Source organism: Artemia franciscana, chromosome 4 (genome assembly GCF_032884065.1).
Source record: "Artemia franciscana chromosome 4, ASM3288406v1, whole genome shotgun sequence".
In the NCBI taxonomy this organism is placed as follows: domain Eukaryota; kingdom Metazoa; phylum Arthropoda; class Branchiopoda; order Anostraca; family Artemiidae; genus Artemia; species Artemia franciscana.
In genome coordinates this window covers 55,663,365-55,688,321 of record NC_088866.1, presented here as the reverse complement: position 1 = coordinate 55,688,321, position 24,957 = coordinate 55,663,365, and the positions used below count along the sequence as shown (strand labels likewise).

Genomic DNA, 24,957 nt, shown 5'->3' with positions numbered 1-24,957 from the left:
TTGACAACTCATATTTTCAACCGCTATTTTGAATTTGAGGCACCTAGCGGCGCTATAGTACAACTTAGGTTATTTTTAAGCTCGTATTCGGAACACGTGCCTTCAACTTCCCCAAACTAGCCTATTTGAACGGCCATGTCTTCTCATTTTGACAAAATCGTATTTTCGTCCGCCATTATGGATTTCCAGTCGCCTAGCGGCGTTCTGAGGAAAAATTTTCCTTGTGTTTAATCGAGCCATATTAAAGAGCGTGCTCGAAAGTACATCTCAGCCAATTTTGGTGCTTTCCTCAAACACATAAATATGGTATTGCTTTTCGCCCACACTAAAATAAACTCCTCGAATGATCTTGGGTGACTTTTTGCCCATTTCTAAAACAAAAAAATCTTTTAAGTCGTTTGAAAGTTTTCTTTGCTGTTTTCCTTACCAATATATAAAAGTTAAATATTGATCCAAATCAGTTTGGTTTCAAAACAGAACGCAGCACCACACATTATCTTGTGTTTATGTTAGGTACTATCTTAGAGTATTTACAGACTAAGGAATCCTCCGCTGCAGCTATTTTTATTCTTATTCCAAAAACCTTTGACAACTTGGACCCCACAGATTTTTTTCAAGGAAGCTCGAAAGCTCGGTAGCACCAAGATACACTGAAAACATAACTGCAGATATTTGACTCAATAGTGGTGTTGGTACTACTATGCGGCTGCAAGACCTACCACTTAAAAACACCAAAAGTCTGGGATCTGAATGCCTTTATCGTAAAAGTCTCTGGCATATCCCAAAGGTCAGCTGATCTGTGAAATTCAGCAAGTATAACATCCGAAGTAAAAGTCAAAATTGGCCTCCTGTATCAAACGTCTTCAAATATAGTCATATTCTGTGGTTTGGTCGCGTTTTGACGTCCTGACGATGTGATATCGAAGCTGTGCCTGAAATATCTCCTGTTGCCGTTCTATAGGAAGAGAGCCGAAAGTGGAAGGAAAAGGCCTTGCTATCCATCATTAATTCTGACTTGGAGTCGGTGGGTGGATTTATGAAATACGACAGACGCTGGGACTAAGAGCGGTTATCCATCGTTGAGTCAATAAGTGAAATTAGTACAAGTAAGTATTACGCGGTATATAAAAAGAAGAAATTAACCACCGTCCTCAAATGACTTGTAATGGCCATCTTTCAGTGCATATGGTGCTACATTTAGTGAGCATGTTGGTGTAATGATTTTTTTGTATTTATTTCGTTTTTTTGTATCTTGCATGAATTTTGAAGTAATTCTCTCTTCTGGTTTCAGGCGAACAGCTATTATAAAATGTTTATTTCTTGGACAAATCAAAAGATAAAGAAAACTTTCGTTCGACGAAATATGTTTGAATTCAAACACATCAAGCCTTTCGACAAGTCATATATTGACAATCCTGGTCCAATGGTAGTTTTTGCAACTCCTGGCATGCTACACGCTGGCTTGTCTCTAACTATTTTCAAGAAATGGGCACCTTTTGAACAAAATATGGTGGGTATTTTGTTTATAATTGACATTTTTATTATCTTTAAACATAGAAATTGTCAAGCCTAAAATCAAAGTAAATATCTTTCATTTTTTGGAAGTTTTGGTCAAGAATCCGTGGCAAGGAACTTATTGTAAAAAGTGACTCGTTCTAATAATACCCAAAACTCTGAAAAACAGGATTCACATAATAATTTATATCCCAAAAATATGAAATGGTTTATGAACCTAAAGAAAGTTTGGCTAATTGTAAAAAAGAGAGAAATAACCCTAAAAACGTCTTTTTTTCTAAATTCGCCTCGTCAGATACAATTAAATATCTGATTTACTGCTAGTCTTTGATCGAGGTTTTTAGATGACTATTGAAACTTACAAATGGGTTATGATCAGGATAAAAATTAAGCCATCAAATTCAGAATATCAAAATATTGTATTACAGAAGTTTCAAGCCTTATTTAGAAAATTGTTAACTTTGTATTTTCTTTTTACTAAGATCACTAGAAGACTAGTACCTTTAGAGTCCCTCAGTGTTTTTCGGTGGTCGACTTCGAAGAGGGCATTTACTTTGTAGTTGTTAGGAGAAACTACAACTCGTTGAACACAGCTTATTAAGGAACTATAAGAATTACACAGCTACAACGTTATTAAAACCCATTTTGAGAAAGTTTTTCCTAACTTGGGGAGGAATACTGAGTCCCCTGAACTGATTTTAAAAAAGAGGTAGGATATGCCCCTATTACCCTTCTGTATGAATCAGAAGAGCTCATTCAGCTCATCCAACTGTTTGAGCAGTTTAACTAAAAGAGAGTAAGCAATTCAAAAAGGATAAATGGGAGAAGTTAAGCTGGTGTATTTTGAAAATACGCTTAAAGTAAATGTTGAGGAAGAGCTCGTTTAACTGAATGGATTTCTGAATGAGAAGTGCAGCTGAATAAGCATTTGAACCTGAAAAGCGTAAATAATTTAAAAAGGACAAACGGGCGAAATTAAGCTGGTGTATTAAAACACGTAGATATGCCAATTAGGGATGGAGCAACAGAGCTTCATCAGCTCATACTACATCAGCTGAATCTCAGTTTGAACCAGAAATAGATTAATAAGTTTAAATTTGGGACATTCTTTTGATATTAAAAGTATATGTTTAAGTAGAATGTAGATAGAGAACCCAGAATTACCCAATCAGCTGAATAAGCAGTTGGACCAAAAGACCATAAAGAATTTAAAATATAAGGCCGAGAATTCAGATTGTTTATTAAAAACATATAGTTATACCAAATGCGGATGTAGAACCAAGAAGAGCTCATTCGTGATATGCAACTAAATTGGCATTTGATCCTGTAATTCAGAAAGCATAAAAGGTAGAAGTTAAGCGTGTGTTTTAAAGGTATGTGCACAACTTTAATGCTGACAGAGAGCCTAGAATAGCTCATTTAACTGAATGAAAATTTGAACAAGAAGAATGCAATTCGAAAAGCAAAAGCGAGTTTTTAGGCTGGTATGTTAAAAGCAAATGCGCATGCAGGATGCAGACAGAGAGCCCAGAAAAGCTCAGTCGACTGAGTAGTTGAACAGGAAGGAAATAGGTAATTCAAAATTATAACATTAGAGTTTAGTTAAAATATTAAAAACATATGTTTGTGGTAAATGCTGATGTAAAGCCCAAAATAGCCCATTCATCTGTATCAACTGAATGAAAATTCTTCCCAGTAATTCAAGAAGCATGAAAGGAAGAAGTTAAGAGGGCATATTGGAAGTATATTCATAAGAAGAACGGTGACAAGAAGAGCCAAGAAGAACTCACTAATGTCACTCAAACGAGTGAAAGATTGAACCAGAAGAGCATAAGTAAATAAAAATGCCTTCACATATTATTATCATACCCTTTTCAATGATAAAAAATAGAAGAGAGGGAGAATATGCCCAAATACCCTTCTAAGAGCCCTCCAATCATGCTGGTTGGAAATCCTTGCCTTACTCTTATCTCAGCAAAGCCTGACATACCCTAAAAAAAAAAAAATCGCATCCTGAACAATGGTCTGCGTAGCGCAAATATTGATTTCCTGATTCTCTGCCTTCGGCCGGAGTGCAATGCATGGTTTTGGCAAATCAGCCAATTCCTTTCTTGTCCCCCTCCCAAGATTTCTCCAGCTGCCCTTTTAGTTCTGGTTAGACTATGGCTGAGCTTACAGTCACACCGCTGACTCTCGCTCCGAACAAAATAACCAGCGACACAAGGACTCGGAACACCCGTACTCACGCACAAAGTATTTCATGTCTAGCGCACTAACAATTCGGCTATGACATATCTACGCTTTATTAAACTATCAAAAACCTTTTTTGGATTTCACACTTCTAAGCGGTACAATTGGCCTCACAGAAAATTTTCTTTTTCTTAAATTTTATGTTTGTTTTTAGTATCAGCCTCACTCTGCCCTCAACTCCTCTAACTGTTACTTTTATTGGATACACGGTCGCTAAAATAAAGACATAATTTTTATAGAGTATGTACGCTTAGGGGTGAATGTCTCATAGTGTACCAGTTCAGCCCCTGAGATTGGGGGGGGGGGGGGCTCTAGAAGTGACCCATAGTTCTAACCCGATTGGCTTAGAATTGAGTTTCAGAATTTTCTCTTGATGTAATTTTTACTTGTTTAGACGAGATTCGTTGTTCTTCAATTCAAAATGGAAGAAATTGGTGCTCAGATTTAGTGTTATCACTTTATTTAACTAAAAAGAGCGAAAAAGCTTAGATATCTCATAGCCAGCCCTCTCCCGACAATCTTCGCCTACCAGTTTGATACGATCACCCCTAGAAAGAAACATCAGTGATTATACCTTTTGAGGGAAAATTTACTTTTCCCTCGAACTTTTCTCCTTACAATTTACCACAGCACCAAGCTACCTGAGGCCAACACACCTACGCAAGCTCCTCCTCCATCCCAATCTATTCAAAGCCTTCCTCATTTCACCCTCCCAGGAAGTTCCCATTTGCTGTAAATATTTCTTTATGACATCCTCCCACCCCAGAAGAGGACAACCTGCTTTCTGATTAGCTCTAGACGGTTGGCAAAAAAGGAGAATCTTCGGCAATCTGTCATCCTTCATCCGCAGAACGTCCCTAGCTATCTCAACCTTTCTTTCATTATAGTCCTTGAAAGCGGGATTGAAGAACATTTTTCGTAAAGCCTACTGTTTGAAATACGGTCAGTCAGTAGGGTACTGAGAACGATCCTTAGGCAATTTCTCTGGAAAACATCTAGTATATCTTCATCCGCTTTTCGGAGCACCCATGCTTCAGAGCCATATTTGACCACTGATATCACTGTGCCTTCCAATATTTTCGTCTTGGTTTGCATAATTATTTTCCTGTTCTTCAAAACTCTTTTTTAACTGTGAAAAAAAGACCCTGAGCCTTGGTTATCGTACTTTTGACATCTTCACTGCTCCCACCGTCTGAACTAATAATACTACCAAGGTAAGTGAAGCTGCCCACCTGATCAATTTTTTTGTTACCCAAAGTCACCTTTTCATCTTCACATATTCCTAGCCTTATTGACTTAGTCTTCTTAACATTAATTTTCTTAATTAACATTAAGTGAACAAAAAAAAAAGTCACGTTCCTGTACTGTCGTTAAAAGATTCTACAAAAATATTTTTAAAACATGTGTTTGAAAATATTGTCGTTTGTCACTTGAAGTAAATACGTGATATGTGCTTGTCTCTCATTGAAAATAATAAAATGCCCGCGCATACCTGTATGCATTTAGGGCAGTAAAGCTTTAAAAAAGTAAAGCTTTGTAGGCCAAATTTTTTTATCGTTACTTTTATTTTCAGTTTTGTACTTTTTTTCGTGTTTCCTTCAATGTTTATGAATCTTTTCTTACACTTTATTTTCTATATCTGCTGAATTCTGATGGAATTTTGATTTTTTTTTTTTTTATCCAGTTCCTTCGTTGTTAAATTCTGATCATTTGATTTTTTTTTTAATTTCTAATCCCTTTCTTTGAAAGTTTTGTTTTTTTATGTAACATCGCATTTTTTTTAGTCATTTTGCTTTTCTTCCATCAAAAATCTCTATCGAGACCCATTAACACCAGTCGCGATTTTTTTTTTTTCGGTAATTCGTATTCATCTCTTTATATGTCTCCGTCTCTCTATTCCTCTTCCTATATTTCTTATCATATTCTTACGTCCCACTTCCTTTGACTTTTGTTTCGTTTCTCTCTCTTCTGCCTTTCTGCACCTTCATTACCACTCACTCTCTGTCTCTGTTTCCCAGCATTTTTTTTTATTGTTTCTCCCTCCTCCTGTGCCTCTGTCTTTCGTTTTCACATCTCATTGGCACATCATCCATATCTCCCTCCTTTTCAATCTCCCTTCTGTTCTTTTTCTTATTATCTGTCTTCTCATCCATCATCTCCTTTCCATTTTCTTTCTAGTCTCATTCTCTTCTTATTCTACCCATTCTTTTCACGTTTCTCCTCATTTTTCTCTGAACTATACCTATACCTTTTCTGTTTCAAAGACATAGAAGAATGTATTATCGTTGTTGGGTTTAACTTTTGTTGGTTTCAGTTAATCATGCCAGGTTAATATGTTCAAGGAGCAGCTGGTGCTCAGGTCCATGATGGAGCACCAAGAGGCCCGGATCTCTCTCCTTTTTACCTTCATTTCTTTCTTATTCTTCCTGTCTTCTCACATCTCGTCTCTTTTCCATTTTCTGGTCTCCATCTAGTCTCCTACTCTCCTTACTCTGTCCTTTTTATCTGCCTCTTCATTTCCCTCTGATCCTCCCCTATATCTTTTTCTGTGTGAAAGACATAGAAGAAAATACTATCGTGCCGGGTTTAATTTTTGTTGATTTCAGTTGATCATGCCAGGTTATTGTGTGCAAGGAACCGTTGGCGCTCAGGTTCTTGGTGGAGCTAAAAAGATTGAAATTGATCGACAAACTGTCGAAGTAAAGCTCTCAGTAGAGGTTAGTGTATTTTACTTTGTTAATTTTGGGGTTTTAATAAAAAAAAAAGGTCCTATCAGACTACAGGTATAAAAAGGAAAAAGAACGTAGAAATACTCTGTTCTGAGGACACACCCACTACATATTTTACACCACAATTTCTCCTACAATACAAAAATAAGTTACTTAATCCAGTTTTTACCCCACAAATGTCATTCGAGCTGAACACGCTTGATATGTAGTTTTTCACTTATAGTTTATTAACCATAGACAGCGCAGTAGTTCTGCCTAAGTAAAGATAAAGTGGCTTCATTGTATAATTTTTTTCTGCAGGCCACTTTGTATGGAAGGAGACTTCCTAAAAACGCCGAAATAGACTCAATCAATAGGAAAATGGAAGTTCTAGTGCTCTTTTTGAAAGTTAAAAGTTCTTGTAAGGCAAGAATATTACGTTGAAATTTTTAGGGAATGTTGAGGGGATGATAAACTAATTAAAATAAACTATGTGTGTCCAGGTTGTCGAAACAGTATCTGCAATATTTCAGGTACGGCATAGGATTAGCCGAAAACCAGTATTAAGGTGACACTTTAATGGAATTTTGAGGTGTACTTTGAACTAAATCAAAAGATATTGTGCGCATTCAGGTTGTCAAAAGGCTGTATCTGTAATGTATCGAGAACGACAATGGATATTGAGTCTAAACTTTTAGAGAACATTGAATTAAATAAAAAGTCTCTATGTTGTCAAAATAGCTTATTTGCAATTTATCAGGAGCATTTTAAGTTGAAGCTTCTAGATAACATTAAGGTGTTAATTAAACCAACTAACTAACCATTAAATAAACCAAAAGATGCTATATGAATCCAAGTTTTCAAAATCATGTATTCGCAATATCTTAGGAACAACTAAGGGTGTTAAGTTGAAATGTCCAGGGGCATGTTGAATCAAACTAACAGCTATTATCTTTCTTTTATTTAGTCAAAATTATACGTCACTTCGATATGGAAAAATGACAAATCTGCAGCATGCCAGAGCATTAAGTTGATTTTTTTTTTAAATTTAATTTCTGATCATTTGCAAGTCATGCCCAGGCTGAACTAAGGTGTAACGAATAAAAATAGTGACAGATAGAAAGAAATGATATGACGATACTTGCAGAGAAAAATTTGACGGATGTTAAATGCGGGGATTTGTGCACAACTTTAATTGACATTCTCTCACCTCAAATGAATTTATTAAAACTGTTTTTTCTTTTCAAATATGGATATGTCAACCGTTTGTTTTATATGGGTGACTCTTTGAATTTTAATTTACATTCGAATGAGCCCTCCCCCAATTCTATTGAACTGTTGGTTCGAAATGATCACAACAAATAACCGCATTGGTGATCTTTGTCCTGGGAAAAAAGGAATACAAAATTCTACATTTTTGTAGATAGGGCTTGAAACCTTTACAATAGAGTTCTTTGATATGCCATATCTGATGGTGTGCTTTTCATCAAGATAGCTTAACTTTTTAAGGGCACCTTTGCTTTTTTTCGAGGATAAGGCAAATTTCTCGGGTTCGTAGCTTTTGACGGGCAACAACTTTAAAATTATTAGATCTAAATAATGGTAATCAGCCTACAAAACCGATTCTTCTGGCTTACTAATTGCTATTAAAAGTTACATGTGCGCCCCTTTCTTGCAGCTCCTTATTACAATGTGTTTGATTATAGTTTGTTGCCGATTTTTTTTTTTTTTTATTCCTTTAATTTTTTTTACTAAATGGTGCCGGGCTATTGATGTATCTGTGTCAATTTGGAATTGTGTTTCGATTTGTTTATTGCGCCAGAAATTCTCTAAAAACCAGCTTATGACTTCATTTCAAGGAATAAGGAAACGGAGTCACTTAATTCTTAGATCTTACCTTAGAAAAGCAATTTTTCAAAAAAAGAACACCTGGTAAATCAGATTGTGTACAAAGATGTAGTTTTTTTCAAAAATTGTATTTTATTTTAACATTGTATTATCTTTTGTTACTTAAAAAAGGTATTATATTTTGTGTCTTCCTTTCAGATGACCTTCTCCCAAGAATTTATGTTTTCATCTCAAATTGCTTACTGTTTCTGAAAATTGTCTCTTGAAAAATTGTTTCTGAATGCTGTTACTGTTTTCGAATAGAAAAACAGAAAAATTCAAATTTGCTGATGAAGTTGTTAGTCTGTTGTTAGTTCCAAAATCTCTATGTCGGTCAATTTCAACATCAGTGTCACCCATCTCCATGTTTGAATTGACATCAAAAATTTAATTTTGTTTTTAGGCCATTATTTTGTGTTTCTTTTTAGTTTGTGCTGTTGATCATCATTATTTTTCTGTTCTCATTGCAGTATATGTCGTTTTCTGCTCACGCAGATGCTAAGGGAATCATGCAGTTGATACAGTACTGCCAACCAAAAAATGTGCTACTAGTTCATGGTGAAGGGAAAAAGATGGATTTTTTGAAAAATCAAATTCAAACGGTAAGACTCTTACCTAATTATATAGCAGGAAATGCTTTTAGAGTACAGCTTGACAGAGTTGCCACTGCCTAAAAAAGGGCTAAAACCAAACTACATAAAAATCGGAGGACTAGAAATAAATAAGTGAAAATATGAATCTTTCCATTGGACAAATAATAACTATTAATAATAATTATTCAACGACGGCTTTTTTATGTCATAATTGTAATTTGCTGTGGATTATACGAACTAGATCGTGTCTGAAGCCTCAAAGGGCCATTACCTCTACACCCCTACTAATTTTTCTAATTGATATAGTGGCTCTGTCCAATTTGATACGGTGGCTCTTGTCAAGATTGTCTGAGACCCTCATTTATAGTCTTAGAAAAATTATTTTGGTTAAATAATTTTAATTTTGGTCACAGTCCTGCACTAGCCTCCGTGATTTTTAAAAGAATTATTAGAAAGCTGATGGAAAGGGCTATGTTAACACAATATTTTGATTCCTACCAAAAAAAGGAACGCCTTAGAGTACGGAACAAAATAACACATACTAGAGATTTGAGTGATAAAACTGATGCCTCCGCATTGTTAAAAACAAAAACAATTGTTTAATGTGTTTGGATGATTTTTTTTTTTTTTTTATTTGCTCATCTTAGTAATTTGTAAATCTTGTAATCAGTTTCATGTTCTATATTATGTTTGATACACTAAGTTTAATATATATATTTTTTTTATTAAGTTCTATTATATAATTGATATACTAATTTGTTTCATATTGTAATCAGTTCGTACTTTATACTAGTTAAATTAAAATCTTAAATTTTAAATTAAGTTGAATTAAAATCAAGTAGTTGTGGGTATCAAGCCATGGCTAATTGTAGAAAAAGTCAAGACAGATAGTCCGATTGAGTGAGAGGCAAATCTGGCAAAAGCCCTAATTAGGATTGCATAAAAATGATATCAGTTCATTTGTTAAAAAAAAATTCTATCTATCATCCGTCCATGCATAATTCCTAGGGAAGAACTAAGGTAGATAGTCCCATAATTAAGATAGTCGTAGAGACTATAATTTTCCAAGTGTTTGGTTAAATGGCACGGGTAAACGGCGGGATTAAGTATGACTCTTATTGGACAAATACTTGTTTGTTAGATTTTAGAAAGGCACGCCCGCTCAGAGTCTCAGGCAGGTTGACCAGGAATTTAAAATTGACATAGGGCCGTTAGATTGCCTAGAATGAGAGGTAAACAAGGCACGCCTACCAATGGTCTTAGGCATTTTGACCAAGAATTTAGAATTCACTCAGCACCGTTAATTTGCGTGGAATGACAGGCAAACAAGCGTCCAAAGCCAAATTAGGCCCATTTGCATTGAGTGTCAGATAAGGCGATTCATTCAATTCATAAACTTAGACTTTTGCACTAATAAAACTTAATTCAATGTTAGTTGACCAACAAATTGCCTGGAATTGTAAGGGGAATAAGTGTCAAAAGCCTAAAAGGGCCTGTCTCACTAGAGTGCTAGGCGAATGAACCTATTTATAATATAAGACAGTTGGGCTAACAAAAATGAATTAGATATTGGTTGACCAATATTTAGCTTACGCTCTGTGTTTATTTCATTGGTTTGACTGTCTAGGCTTGTCACAAGCTCAGAGAGTTTTACCAACAAAATGCCGTTAGATTGCATTTAATTTTCTTGATGGTTGGCAGTGGTAGCCCTCCATATGACGTGAACTGTCTCCTTTTTTCTTACGCTCTAGTAGTGTATAATTAAAAACCAAACGTCTATAAAAAAATATTTAAACGTCTTTATAGTGATGGGATATCGGAAATAAAGCAAGATATCCCATAAAGGCAGGTACTTTTTGTGCTGAAGAGATCTAACTACCTTAAATTGCAATAACAATCCCGACCTCGTTTTTTCCCTATTTAGGTATGTTTTTTGTCTGTTTTGTTTTTCAAGAAAAAAAATGGTTTGGAAATGGTGGAAAAGACAAGCTCTACATTTTGCTTACAATAAAGAATTTTGTGCAGTAATATAAAGGCAGATACATTCTGCGCTGAAGGTATGAGATCTAATAACTTTGGATGGTTTACAACAATCCAACCAGGTTTTTTGTTGTTTCTAGTTAGATTTTTTTTTCAAGAAAGAAGCGATTGGAAAAGGCTGGAAATGGGTAAGCTTTTCTACTGTGAAGGATTTTGTACAGTAATGCTCATAGAACTGCATTTACAGACTATTGTATTTGAATTTATGAGCATTTGAGAAGTTTTTGAATTTATCGAGCAGTTACACGTATCCGTACATAGACTAAGATTACCCCCTAAGTTCAATCCAAAGGTCCTCTTGGGAAAATAAGAAATACAGCCTGAAAGCTGCACTTTGTGTGTTTTGGACAGGCTTGGATCTTATTCCGCTCCTTTGAAAGACCAAGAATGTACATTATTGACGAATTTACTAACATTTTGAAGCATATATAACGCTATTCTTTTCAAATCATTATTTAGAATATTAATTGTTTTCGAATTACCAGAAATTTTATCCTTATGTATTTAATATAATAATAATAATTTGTTTATGGCTTTTAATATATACAATGTCACTTTCGAGGAGTGAAGTATCGAAAACAAAAAGAAAAACCAAAAAATGTACGGCAAAAAGAATATCATTCTTCAATGAATTGATCAGATATTAATCGTTATAGAGGCCTTTTTAAGAGTCAAAAGTGATCGGAGGGAACTAGCCCCTACCCCCCATCGCGTCCTTTATCCAAAATGCGTCCAATAAAAATTTTGAGGCAACCATTTTATTCAAAATAGTCTAAAGATCATATAACAAGGCCTTCAGGGTGGAAACAAACTCCCAAAATCCGGGGTCAAGGGCTGTAAGATATGCCCCTGGAGCATATGAAGTTCTTATTGAAGGGATACATAAATAGCTAAACTTTTTGTAGTAGAAAAAAAACTATGAAGTTAGGTTAATCTAAGCCAAGGAGCTGTATTTAATGGCTGAATGAGAGTTTTTCCTTTTTTTTTTTCTTGCACTTCCTTTCAGTAGTACTAAAACATTTAAGTCTAAAACAAACATAAATATTCGTGTATAAAATCAAGCAAATTTTAAATCTCCCCCTTATCAATTAATCATTAAGTTTTAGTAGTTAATACTGAACATGTTTTATTTTAAAGTCTTCTACAACCAATTACATTATCAAATACATTACTTTATTATTATATGACATTATATTTAATTACACTACTTTATATTCTATTACAATACAATATAAATTGCATTACATTATCACTACCGTTTCACTTGGCGTCCTTCTGTCATAGGGCACTCCTTCTACGGTGGCGTTTCTGAGCTTATTATAAATACGTCCTGAGACTGAACTAGCTATACATGACGCTTGGCAAAGAAAGGACGAATATGAAGAATAAAATAATTAAGATACCAAACGAGGATGGTTTTGGGTTGTGTTTTATTTATTAATTTCTCTTTCGTGGTATGGTTTACTGCAATAAGTTATTTTTTTTTTCTTTATATATGCCATCTTTCCTTTTCCCCTTTTTTTCGACCGCTGAGAACGGCTTAGCGGAGGTTTTTGTCAAAACATCTGCTTTGTCTTTGTGTTTTCCCCCCACAGGCTAAAAATCGCCCTCCTTTGGCTTGTTTGTTCATTTTCATTTCCTGTTTTTCTTTGTATTCTTTATTTTTGTCGAATGCATTGATAATTAAAGGACTTCTAAATCTTTCAGGAATTGGGTATAGATTGTTTTATGCCAGCTAATGGTGAGACAGCAGTTATTAAAACCGCTCTGCCTGTCCATGCTGTGATTGATCAAGGGCTTTTAATGAAGTGCAAACAAAAGTATGAAATGAATCCACCCGATCCGAAAAGACCTTGTTTGGTTCATGGTGTTTTGGTAGTTAAAGATGATGTAAGTAGTCCTTTAGTGCGTTTTTTCATTAGAGTGGGATGTTTTGTTTTTTCTTCATGATTTGAGGCTCTAGTGTCAATAAGAAATCACTAATGCCATCTACTATTTGGTATTTCTCTGCTCGTTTTTCTAGCTTTATAACTCTGTTTTTCAGAAACTGATATCAGATGCTTAATACTATACTAATTTTGCCAATCTAAAATAATTTTTCCAGCGGAAAATCAGGTTTCTAATTTGAAATTTTTGTTTTGAGTTTTTTTTTATAGTTTCGTTGAAGTGCCAAGGAACGTGGAAATAGGTATTTACACACCAAAAGTATCTTAAAAACTCGTAAAAAAAAACAAAAAAAAAACACAAATCCATTTTTATTGAAAAGACTTCCTTCTGAGCTTTTGCAATTTTTGGCAGTAGCGGGCGCAAAAAAAAAGAAAAAAAGAAGAAGAAATAAAATGTAGGCGAACAATCATCAAAATTAGGCTAAAAACAAATGGTATCAAAAAGTTTGAGAAGGTTTAGCTTTCCTTTGAAACGATAGTTGGCTGTTGGGAACCATCAAATTCTTATTGTTTAAGTTTTTACGGACGGAAGTGCTTTCAAATTCTACGATTTTTTTTCTTTTTATCTTCCAAGTGTAAAACTACCGGAAATCATCACCATTAATAAATAAATGAAACCAAAAGCCAAAAGAAATGACTATAGATAGCCTACTCTAACTCAAAACAAGCAAATATTTGAAGGAATAGGGCTGACAACACCCACGTCTTCTCAAGACCAGAACAGAATTTGCACTTCACTAAAAACAAAAAAGAGAAATGACCGTGTATTGTCAGTTTAATGTATATTTATTCATTGTAGTCTTAATACATCTTTATTTATTGAACTAAAAAAAAGTGAAAGCATTAAAATATATTTTATTTTCAGTAAAGTACAAATTATGCTCTGGTCATGAGGAGGTCTGGGGGTTCTCAGCCCTACTCATGTTTATTTTTGCTCGCTTTGAGTTTGAATCCGTTATTTATTAAATTTCTGTTCGTTTTAGGATTAATTCATTTATTGATGGTGATTTGTGGTAGTTTTACGCTTAGAAAATTATTTGAATTTATTTTTACTAATTTTTGGCTTAATGAGGCTCTGTACTATTCTTTGACAAACTTGTTTTGTGGAAAAAGTTTTTAAATTAATTTCTGTTCATTTTTTATTGACATAGTCTTTTTCATAGAAAAGAATATTTGATATCTCTTAGTCAAAAGCTTAGAGTGAAGAGAAAGGTCTTGTGGGTATCGTCTCAGACTAAGCTGAAAGTAACTAACTAAGAAACCGGTTTTTTCTCGAGTTTTACTCAGCGTAAACTTGAGTGAGTGGCGTATAATACACAAGAACGAGAATTTTTCATGGAGAGAGACCAGGATTTCCCAGCATTATTTAAAAATGATCAGAAATTCAATTAAAAAACAAGTTTTTTCAACTGGAAGTAAAGAGAAACATCAAAACTTAAAAAGAACGGAATGAAAGGAGTTACCCCTTCCATAAGACCTTACTCTTTACGCTATAGTTTTGACTTTGTGTCATAATTCTTTAAGAACGATTCCAGAAAACCAATGGCCGTTTAATTTGAATAATAAGCTTTATTTAAAATTCTATAGGAAAAAGCTTTAGCGCAAAGAAAGAGGTCTTGAGGAGGAGGCAACCCTCTTAATAATTTCGTTTTAAGGTTTGATGTTGCTCCTTACTTTCAGTTGAAAAAGTTTTTTTTTATTTAATTGCTTACAGTATTTATTAAAGTATTTTAACAAGTTTTTTAAAGAAAATTAAAGAGTAATTTGAGTGAGTGGCGTAAAATACACGAGTACCAAAATTTCTTCCCCCTACGGAAAATAAAGAACAAAAGTCAAATAAAATTCTCAAATTTGGAATGCCTTATTTTCCACATGGGGGTATTTTCCGTGGAGAGGTATTTTCCATGGGGGGATTTTCCGGGGGGTAAGTGCCGGCCACAGTAGAAAATGAAGCAAACGACTTATACTCATTTTTAAACAGAATATTTTGTCGAAAAATAAAATTATTTTTGGAAAACAACAGGCAATTAAAACAATTTCAAAGGGTTTATAAACGAACCTTTAACTGCTAAGTTTTAGACAGCGAGTCCTAAAGGGGTGAAATTTACAACGCCTGGGCATAGCCAGGGAACAATACAATTAATAGATTAAACGCTTGCTATAACTGTACTTTAGCGCGGTAAGTCTGCTGCAGTCTGTTCTACCGTTTCTACTCGATTACTAGCTTATCTGGACAATAAATTTGTAGTTGCCACAGATAAATCAGGTATGGCTCTGCCACGGGTAGACAAGAAACTCTGTCGTTATTAACCCCAAGTCATAGAAGTTCATAACTAGATGTTAATAAATGCAGATTAGTCTATAGGGTAGAGAAACTTGAACTAATAAGCAGGAGGTTGGGTACGTAATAAATCAAACTATGCTTGCAAAGGTCACTAAAAATGCATCTTTAATAGTCCTGGTCATAGTAGTTGTAAGAGGGTTAAGTCTTACAGGAGTTGAATTGACTCTTGTCTGAGACTTCTAATAAGGTGTATAGACCTACTTACAAGAGCCTTTCAAGTTTTACACTAACCTAAATGTGGCTATTATGATTGCAGCGGGAGTAAAGGACCGAACCTCGGCCAGTTTTAACTCGAAATGAATTATTTTCAATCCAATTTAGTTTTGAAATTAAAAGTGCACCAATGGAGTTGACATGGTCGAAAACCCTATAAATGAAACTTACAGTCCCTTGGTTTGAAAACAAAGAAAAAATCACTTTTTTGCATGGGAAGCACGTATGTTTCCTCTTTTTTCCGTTTTTTCCCGCTGGTGCTAGTGGGGCATTAGAACATCATGTAGAGCTGTTTAAGGGCTCCCTTAAAAACAAATTGTTGCATCTACTCGCTTTTATAATTAATTAAACACAATGTTTAAAATAAAATCTTTTTTTTTAAGAAAGGCGCATCTTTGGATACAAGATGATGAATAATGTCATGATCGTAGGTAATAACTCTAAATGATGTTATAGTTAAATACTTTAAACGGTGCCCAGGGTAGTCCGTTATTTACTAGTTCTACTAAAAAAAAAGCCGAAGGCTTTTTCCTGTGTGTAATTACGTGAAATTCCTTAATTCAATTAAAACTGCTAATTTACCACTCTTTGACTTAAAACTGAAGAATAACACGTTAATTATGCTAGTGCATAATTTATCCCGGTTTAGCATCTTCCCGATCGTTGGTACTTTTTTTTCATGTTCTTCACTTCACACCTACTTTATTCATATTTTAATGCTTTCTCCAATTTCTTTACATTCCTCTTATTTTCGTATGATCTATCATCTACCCCTACTCCTCTCTATTAAACACAAAGTATTTTCAATAATATTCTTAGCTGCGTTCCTAACTTTCATCCCTAAGACACCATCAACAAATTCACAAATTATTTTCCTAAAATTATTCCATCCATCTTCTATATTGTCAAGTTTTAAACTTTCCAGTTTAGTTTTCAATTCTTCCTGGAAAGCTTCCCTTAATCCTGGAGTCTACTTACTTCATGGCTTCCCGGAAGGTAGTTATCCTTCCAAAATTTCAGCTTTAAATTAACCCTAGACCCAACTAGATAATGATTTTTTTTTTACATCAATAATAGCACTCCTTTGTACCCTAATACCTTGTATTGGTCCTGCCAATCTTCGGTTTACAATAGCATATCAATAATATTAGCTGTCTTACCATCATATAAATACTGTGGTAACTTATGGTCCATTTTATGACCAAATACTATACTGAATATAACTATTCAGAAACTAGGCCTCCTGCTATAGTTAAGGTGGGCGATCCTCAAGTATGGTACCTTTATCACTCTACTAACAGCGAAGGGTAAAATGTTTAGAAACGGCCGAGAGGATCGTTGAATTAAATCAAAAGACACTATGTGAATCCAGGTTGTCATAAGGGTATATCTCCACAATCTCAGGAACGGCTAAGGATATTAAGTCGAAAATTCCAGTTAAAATCATGAGGGAAGCTGAACTAAATCAAAAGACACTATTTTTATCCAGATTCGCAAAAGGTCCAATCTGTAATATCCAAGGAAGGATTTAATTGAAACTATTGAAAAATGTTGAGCTAAAAAAACAACTCTAAGTACGTTCAGGTTGTTAAAAGGGCGTATCTGCAATATCTCAGGAATGGCTTAGGTGGATAAGGTAAAACTTTCAGGGAAGATTGGGGTAATGTTGAACTGTATCAAAAGATACTATGTGGACTTAGGTTGTCAAAAGTGTATCTATTCAAAATGTTAGGAAGGGCTTGGGGCATGAATTTGAAGCTTCCAAAAAACGGTTGATGGGGCTGTTGAACTCAATCAAACGACATTTTTTGCATCTAGATTATCAAAATAAACTCTTCCACAATATACAAAGCATACAGTATTTTCCAAATAACAAGAAAAAGAGTTTAAAGAGTCAGAAATAACACTGATGATTTTTTCAGGGGGTATCAGCCCCCCCCCCCCATTTCAGGGCACTTGGTTAAAAATAGCGTATGTATTTAGTTTTCAGCTCTTATAAAATGACCGAAACAAGCATAGGAGAGAAATTATAAGCTTTCTTCGACTTTCCAACTGTTAACTAACAATACTGTCTACCAGTTTTCTGCAAGCACGTGGAAAGATAATTTACAAAAGTTAGCTAACAATTTTTAGGAATGTTTCATCGGCCGGGAAGGTAGTGGTGACCCTATGGTTTGAAATGGTCAGATAGGGGATATATTACTGGAGCCACTAGTCCCTCTGGATGTTATTACGAACACCTGGGTCCTACGCAATACTATAGTGAACCTATAACGGTATAACCCACCTGTTTGTTAATCTCGCGTGGCGTGTTAGATCTCGAGGTCCGCTAGTCAAGCGGGGATGCCTGTATAACTGGGAGTGTGTATCTATGAGGAGGATGATATTATCTTGCGTGACTTGGTAGATTTATTATGTATGGTTTATTATGTATGAACCCTAGTTGTAAGTGGGGAGGGCGCACTTGTGCGTGTTACTTAATGACGAAACACACGTAAGTGATACGTAATGGCGTATTACTTATAACATAATGGTGGTGCACACGTGGATTTTACATAATGACGGTGTACACTTGGGATGTTACATAATACTTTAAGAGATTTTTTCTTCAGAATTTCTTTTTTTTCAAGGCATTTTTCCTTAAGAGGTTTTTTCTTGCAGATTTCATTTTCTTCAGGATTTTCTCCTCAGGGAGCTTCTATAATCCAAAGATTTTTGTCCGCTTTAGGATTCGATAGAGATTTCTTCCAATGGAACTGTGCGCTAGACAGCCGAACCAGCAAACTGTTCATATTATTTGGATTCGGGGAATACCTTCAACGTGACAAGGTGTTTCCTACACTCAGGGAATTCCCTTCACGCTTTTTAGAACGATAAAATTGATTGCGTGTCTCCTAACCATCGTCTCCGAGTCGTGTAACTATCCAGCTAGGCTATTGATTTTTAGTCTATTGGACACACTGCGTGCTATATTGTATTAGTGGTATAAGATGACATAGAAAGTTTAAGTCAGGTATTGAATGAGTGAGATGTTACATAGCATTGGCTTTAGATATTTCATTGCTCATGTATGGAAAGATTCATCCCGGAACAAGAAATCTAAAAGACACAGACATTTTTTTTTTTACATACAAGTTAAAAAAAATATAAAATCAAGAAATAACAGAAAAAAACAACTGAATCTCAACAAACGGAAATACAAAACGTGAAATAAGCTCATATAGGATAAAATATAAGCAAAAAAGCGTGAATTAAAGAAAGGTGGGGTAGAGGGGGGGGGGGTGTTATTAGAGGTAAATTTAAGCCGTATTAAGAAATATCTCCGAGAGGTTTTAATAAAAATGCCTCGTTTCTACTGCTCTATCTGACGTACCTGTGTGCTACATTGTTTTAATTTAAATCTTGTTATGAACAATGTCCCATTTTGAATGAGCCTTAAGTATTACGTTTTATGCAGGGAAAGCCTTATTACTGACAATAGTAATAATAAGAAAAAATGACAACTTCACATTACGGTTTCTCGCTAGTAAGCAGTAGAGACACTATATAACACTAAGACACTAATAAGTAATAAGTAGTAGAGACACCTACCCTCATCATTCCTAAGGCATTTTTCAGATATTTTCATGATAAAAATCACGCTTTAAATCCATCGATTCGTGTTTTCTCAACCCACCCCTCGTGATTCACCATGTCAATTCACGCCACCGTGGCACCCTATTGCGGGCTTGTGTCATTCCTTTGACACTCAATGCCTGGCACATGGCACCCTATGGCGTGAATTATCAGCCTATAGCATTTTTCTGGCATTTTCCTGCAAAAATATCCGTTTACACTAGAATCGATCATTATAACTTAATGAAAAATCCTCAATAGCATATCTTCTCATGACTCCTAGCAGTTGAGACCAGCGTGGCACAATGTGCCCGCCCAATGACATGCTCTGGCGCACATTATGACACTTCAGGCATTAAAAAAAAAACAAGAAAATTGGAAATCAATTTTAAAATGAAAATGAAAATATATTTGTGTAACATATATATGTAAAATATATTTACTTTTACATATATTTGTAAAAGAAATTTACAAATATCTGAAAATATGAAAATCCGAAAAAAAGAAAAATATGTCCTATTGTTGTTTCAAAAATAAAAGTCCTTTTATTTCTTCTTGGTTTTTCAGTTCCTATTCTCCTATTTTGCTCTCTAAATCTGCATTATTTTTATTTTTTCTCTCTTTTACATGTGTCTTTTGCACTTGAAACATAAGATGAGAATTATTTCCAAAAGATTGCTATCACTATCCGAGATGGACCGGATTCGTTGTTCAAGGTTAACCTTAAAAACTAACTCAATAAAAAAGAAATATAAATGATTGTTTACAGAAAAACATATATCACAGAAGTTAACATGTCAAAAAGATTAAAAGCAATTAAAATTCTAAAGAGGAACTAAGCTCGTAAGTAAAGCACGAAAAGGGATAAACTGAGGAGGTGGTATAAATCAAACAGTTCGTTGTAGTGAACTGTAAGTAAGGAGCGACTCAGCTCAAATGTAACCGAAACTCTAATAAACGGAATTTTAATGTTAACATGTATCAAAAAGAATCAGCTTATTATGCTGATTCTAAATGTATAAGATTCATTAAATGTAATGTTGGCCATCAAAAGCTACGAGCCTGAGACAATTTGCCTGATTTTTGAAATAAGGGAAAATATCCCATAAGAGTAGAGGAATCTTAATGAAACCCAGACCATCAGGTGTGGTTTTTTCCAGGGGTGATAGTATCGAAATATTGATCCTAGAAGATCGGGAGAGTGTGCATACGAACAGAAATTGAAAGCTCTAGTGCCCTTTTTAAGTCACCGAGAAGATTGGAGGATAGCTAGCCCCATTTCTCCTCCCTTTTTCCCCAAACTTATCCGATTAAAATTCTGGCATAGTCATTTTGTCCAGCATAGTTGAAAGATCCAATAATTATGTCTTAGGCGTAAAACGACCACTGTCCGTGGGGAAAGGCCTAAATGTTATGAAATTTGCCATTGCTTGCGTATAGTATTTGTTATAGGGAAGTATGCATACACTTTACGGGGTGGGGGGAGATATTCTATACTTGGTGTAGATTTCCATAGGGAGAGTTTTTCGGGAGAGGGAAGTTTCTGGGGGTTGAACTTTTCAGGGGAAATTTTACACCAGGAGGGTTTAGTAGAATTCCAATACGAAATGTCTTTTGAGTTGTCTTACTTTCTCTTTGCTAATTAATTTTGCGTGTGGAGTTGTTCCGGGGGAATGATCCTGGAGCTACTTTCAGCTTTTTGAATTTCCGGGAAAAATTTTAACGGAAGGATGGATTTCTGGAGTGATCGAGAAAAAGACTAGACATTAAAGTCTTCTTCAAATTAAAGTGTGCTAAGAAGAATTTTTCAGGCTGAATCGTCTAGAAGAAATTTTACGAGATTTTCCGCTAAGATGGAACTGTCGGGGGGGGGGGGGGTATTTTTCATTACAACATTAAAACTCAAAACGAGCAGAAATTATTCAATACATGAAGGGGTTATCCCCCTCTCCAATACCTTGCTCTTTGCGCTAAAGTTTGACTCTTTGTACCAATGTTTCAAGAACGGCTATTGAAACACCGAGGCAGTTTAATTAGAATAGGAACCTTTTTTGAAAGTGCTAAAAACTGCTGTGATGTCATTTTAAGGTTTGCATTTTCAATTTCATTGTGTCAGTTTTCCTGTGATGTCATTCTCAAGGGGTTCCAGGGGTTTCTTTTTAAAAAATTCCTATAAGTTTGTTTTCAAAAAACATTTTACTGTTATGACTAAGGAAAATAATAATTAGTATTCCTGAATATGCTACAAATGGCAATTTTTTCTCAATAGATAGTTTTCTTTAGAAACATGTTTTCAAATTTCTGGTTACTATGAACTGTTTTACCTTAGGGCTAAAAATGTGATATCCTCCCAAAAGAATTATTTGACTATGAAAGAGTATAAGAATATTGCGATCAGTACACTTGAGAATCTTGAATGCCCTGTAGTAGTGCAACAGGACTCATCTTAGTTTGGTAATACCGGACCTTGAGTTTGAACTTAGCTACAGCAACACACTGCAGGGCTCGGAATTTGATTCCGATGACGGGATTATGCAAACCGTTTTACTTTTAACCCATTTAAGAAGAAGAAGACTTGAATTTCTGAATCTTTCTTGAAGGTGTTAACACTCATGGATTCTCAGAAGGCCGCCGATGAACTAGGTTTGCCGAAACAAGAGCTTATCCTCTCCTGCCCAGTTCCCCTTCCTGACGACTCTCAACCTGCAACTGCTCTAGCGAAGATAAGCAATAAGGTTCAAAAGTAAGTTAATTTTTAGCGAAGGTTTTTATTTTACTTTTTCAATTTAGAACTTACAACCGTGCCATTCAGCATCAAATTATTATTATGTAGATAAATCAATGGAAATTAAAAGATGGTGGCTCTGATCCACGAAGCGTTTTTCGCTGAATTTAGAATACTATGAGTCAAATGTTGAATTTTTACAATTGCTGTATACTTGTCTAGGAGAAACAATTTTAAATCCTCCCATTGAAATGTTTATATGTCACAGCCACTAATTGAAATTTTATTTTCTTCCTTTTAAGTTTCTGGTTAATTTTTCACGTTAAATCAATTTCTAATGTGGTTAATTGAATTTTACTAGACCTATAAACATAAATTCAGGATAAAAGTATTTAACCTCAAGCAACAGTTCTTTTACTACCCTCCGCTTCCCCAATCCCCAGAACAAAAATACTGGACTCCGCCCTTTCCATCTGTTTTAATGTATAAGGTAAATTAGTTTTTGAAGGCAATACTTGGTACGGTGCTTCATTCGCTCTCGGTTACTACGCTCAGGGATAATATGCTCTAAAATCTAAAATTGATCGGGCGAATATAAACAATGACGTTCAGGTATAAAGCATTTTAAAGCCCCGTTTTCAGGCCACCCCGTATCCAACACGGTGTGGACACAGGTTTTGCAGATTATTGTTTTGAGCCCCGTTGTTTAGGCCTTTCAGGACCCATGTTCAATCATGTTATTCTGGCGCTTTCTAAAATTGAACAACCCCTATCCAACACACTTGGAACCCGTTGGCCCGTAAGATGGAAACGCTTTGATTTTTCATTGAACTAGAAAATAATTTTTGTTGAATCCGATTCGAAACACGCTTCAAACCTGGCTCCTGAAAACAGTTTTGTTTTCCTAGTGACTCGCCTAGAGTAAGAAATTGCTTCTCAGACAATACTTTCTTTGATATTTAATTAAACTCACATCCAGGCATCTAGACAGGGATTTTCTCGGGGGGGGGGGGGCATTTAAAGACAAATCCTTATTTGAAAATTTGAATTAGAAATACCGAGGGCTTTGGAAAAGGTTTGATTTTTTTTTTTTTTGGGTGGGGGGTCCTTTCCACTACATACATCCCTTATTGCAAGTTAAAGCAAAATAATCTTGAGAAAATTTATCTATCCATGTGTACTATAGCCTCTAACATCCACTGTGGGGGCATATTACTTTCACCTTCAGCATTAACTGCAAATTCAAGCAATTCTTATTTGATTATGCTTTACATATAATTTAGTGATAACTGTCGATTAAATACATTGTTATCTTATATTTGTCACGATGCCACAGATATCGACTTTCAGCGATATCGTATTGGTGGATGTATAGGGTGTGCTTCAGAATTCAAATATATTAGTTTGTTTTATTACCTTCAGCCTAAAATGACAGATAACAACAAATTTAACCCCTAAAGTACTTATAAGGGTGCCTGACATTTTACTGTGCTTGAAATTATTTCGTCATTTTGAGCGCTTGCTATAAAGACGAAATGAACTTTTTGTTTTCAATTTTTAGCGTACTGATAGGGCATTAGAAACCGAATTTCATCAGCCATAAAACTAATGTGCATTCACTACTCCTTTTTTTCATTATGTCACTGGAGAGGGAAGATGATATTGTCGAGCTTTTTGTGAAAACAGTTTTTTGCATCACTTTAAATTTCTAAAATCAAGCCTTTGAAAATTACACTGTGTAACTAAATTCAATATTTTATTTATAAGTCCATTTTCATTAACATTTAGGTATATTCAAGAACTAGCTAGAGTCAGCACAGAGGTTCACCTGATTTGAACTTTAATATTCAAATACGGCCAGGCAGTCAGAAAGCTTCTTTATCAATCCTTAGCCTTCTGGAGAAAAAATTGCATGGGAATTAAACCAAAGGGTGAGCTCTCTGGTGGTGCAGCGGATAGCGTTAGCCAAATCTTTAGCTGGAATCGTGGCTGGTTTCCCATTGATTCGCCTTTGTCACTCAAATTGCTAAAACGTCCTTAGCCACAAGTGTATGTATTGTTGAATAGCTGAAAATCCAATCTATGCATTAGCATTTTTATTACTAAAATTCTTCAAAATTAAACACATAGAATGAAGATTTGATTTAAGAACCAGTTATTATTAGTTAATTGACTTACTTACTAGAGCATCTTTTTGGAAAGACCTGTTATCCTATTGTTGTCCCTCTCTTTTGTTATCCCTTTGACCCTCATTCAATCTTTGTTTTCTTCTGATTCCAAAAGAATTATTTTCTCACTTAATTTGTATCATGTAAAGTACAAATGTGAAATTCATTTTTTTTTTTTTGCTTTATATACCGTAAAAAACTCCCAGGCTCAATCCATTCAAAAATTAGAAAACCCCTTCCTGAAACATCACATAGTTGTATTAATTACCCTGTTTGGCTCCACCCCTTGATATATGATAACCAATTAAATTATTCTATATAGCAACTTCTTTTGATTGTAATTCTTCTTTTTTTTAACATGTCTTCTTTAAATGGCTATTTGCAGATTTCTGCAATATCTTTGAATTTTACGAACGAAAAGCGTTATCAATTCTACCCAATTAGTTTCCACTTATTTTTTTTGTTCACGGTTCAGCTTTGCAACGCTGACTTGTGTAGCAACCATAATTTTGTAACAACCAAAGGTTTGTAAAAATCATATTTATGTTTTTATGCATTTCTTATAATATTTATGTATTATTATATTACTTTTTATGTATTATTTATTTATATATTTCTCAAAATTTTTATTTTTCTATTTCTTATAGCAAAGTCTTGTGGTTAGAAAAATACCTTCAACTTTTAAAGTTAGCAAGAGAGTTCCTAAAAACGTTCCTAAGTCGTCGTCTTTTTTTGTGCCTAATATTGAGGCAAAAACCCTTTCACATCTTACTTCAGTGCTGCCCCTCTTTGAATTTCGTAACAATTATAATTTTGTAGCAACCAAAAAAAGAAACGTAGAAAATTCGATTTGCAGGTAAGGATATACCAAAGATGGAGCCTGTGGGCAAAAAAATGTTTTCATTGTGATGTTCTTGGTATTTTAAATAACTTTTCCTGGAACGGGAGGGTCT

At 34.8% G+C, this 24,957-nt stretch overlaps 1 protein-coding gene across 4 annotated transcripts in view; it reads left to right on the top strand.

The window, feature by feature from the left end:
• LOC136026632 (integrator complex subunit 11-like) overlaps positions 1-24,957 on the top strand; it is an 87,542-nt gene that overhangs the window by 25,425 nt on the left and 37,160 nt on the right. Inside the window, exons 8-13 of one of the 4 annotated variants that reach the window (XM_065703359.1) lie at positions 1,292-1,510; positions 6,372-6,482; positions 8,831-8,962; positions 12,701-12,883; positions 21,712-21,854; positions 23,398-23,431. In XM_065703359.1, coding sequence (XP_065559431.1) covers positions 1,292-1,510; positions 6,372-6,482; positions 8,831-8,962; positions 12,701-12,883; positions 21,712-21,854; positions 23,398-23,416 — 807 coding nt within the window. In that variant the 3' untranslated portion in view covers positions 23,417-23,431. Of the gene's footprint in view, positions 1-1,291; positions 1,511-6,371; positions 6,483-8,830; positions 8,963-12,700; positions 12,884-21,711; positions 21,855-23,397; positions 23,432-24,957 lie in introns of those variants that run through there. The other 3 variants (XM_065703358.1, XM_065703361.1, XM_065703360.1) reach the window with 3 other exon arrangements.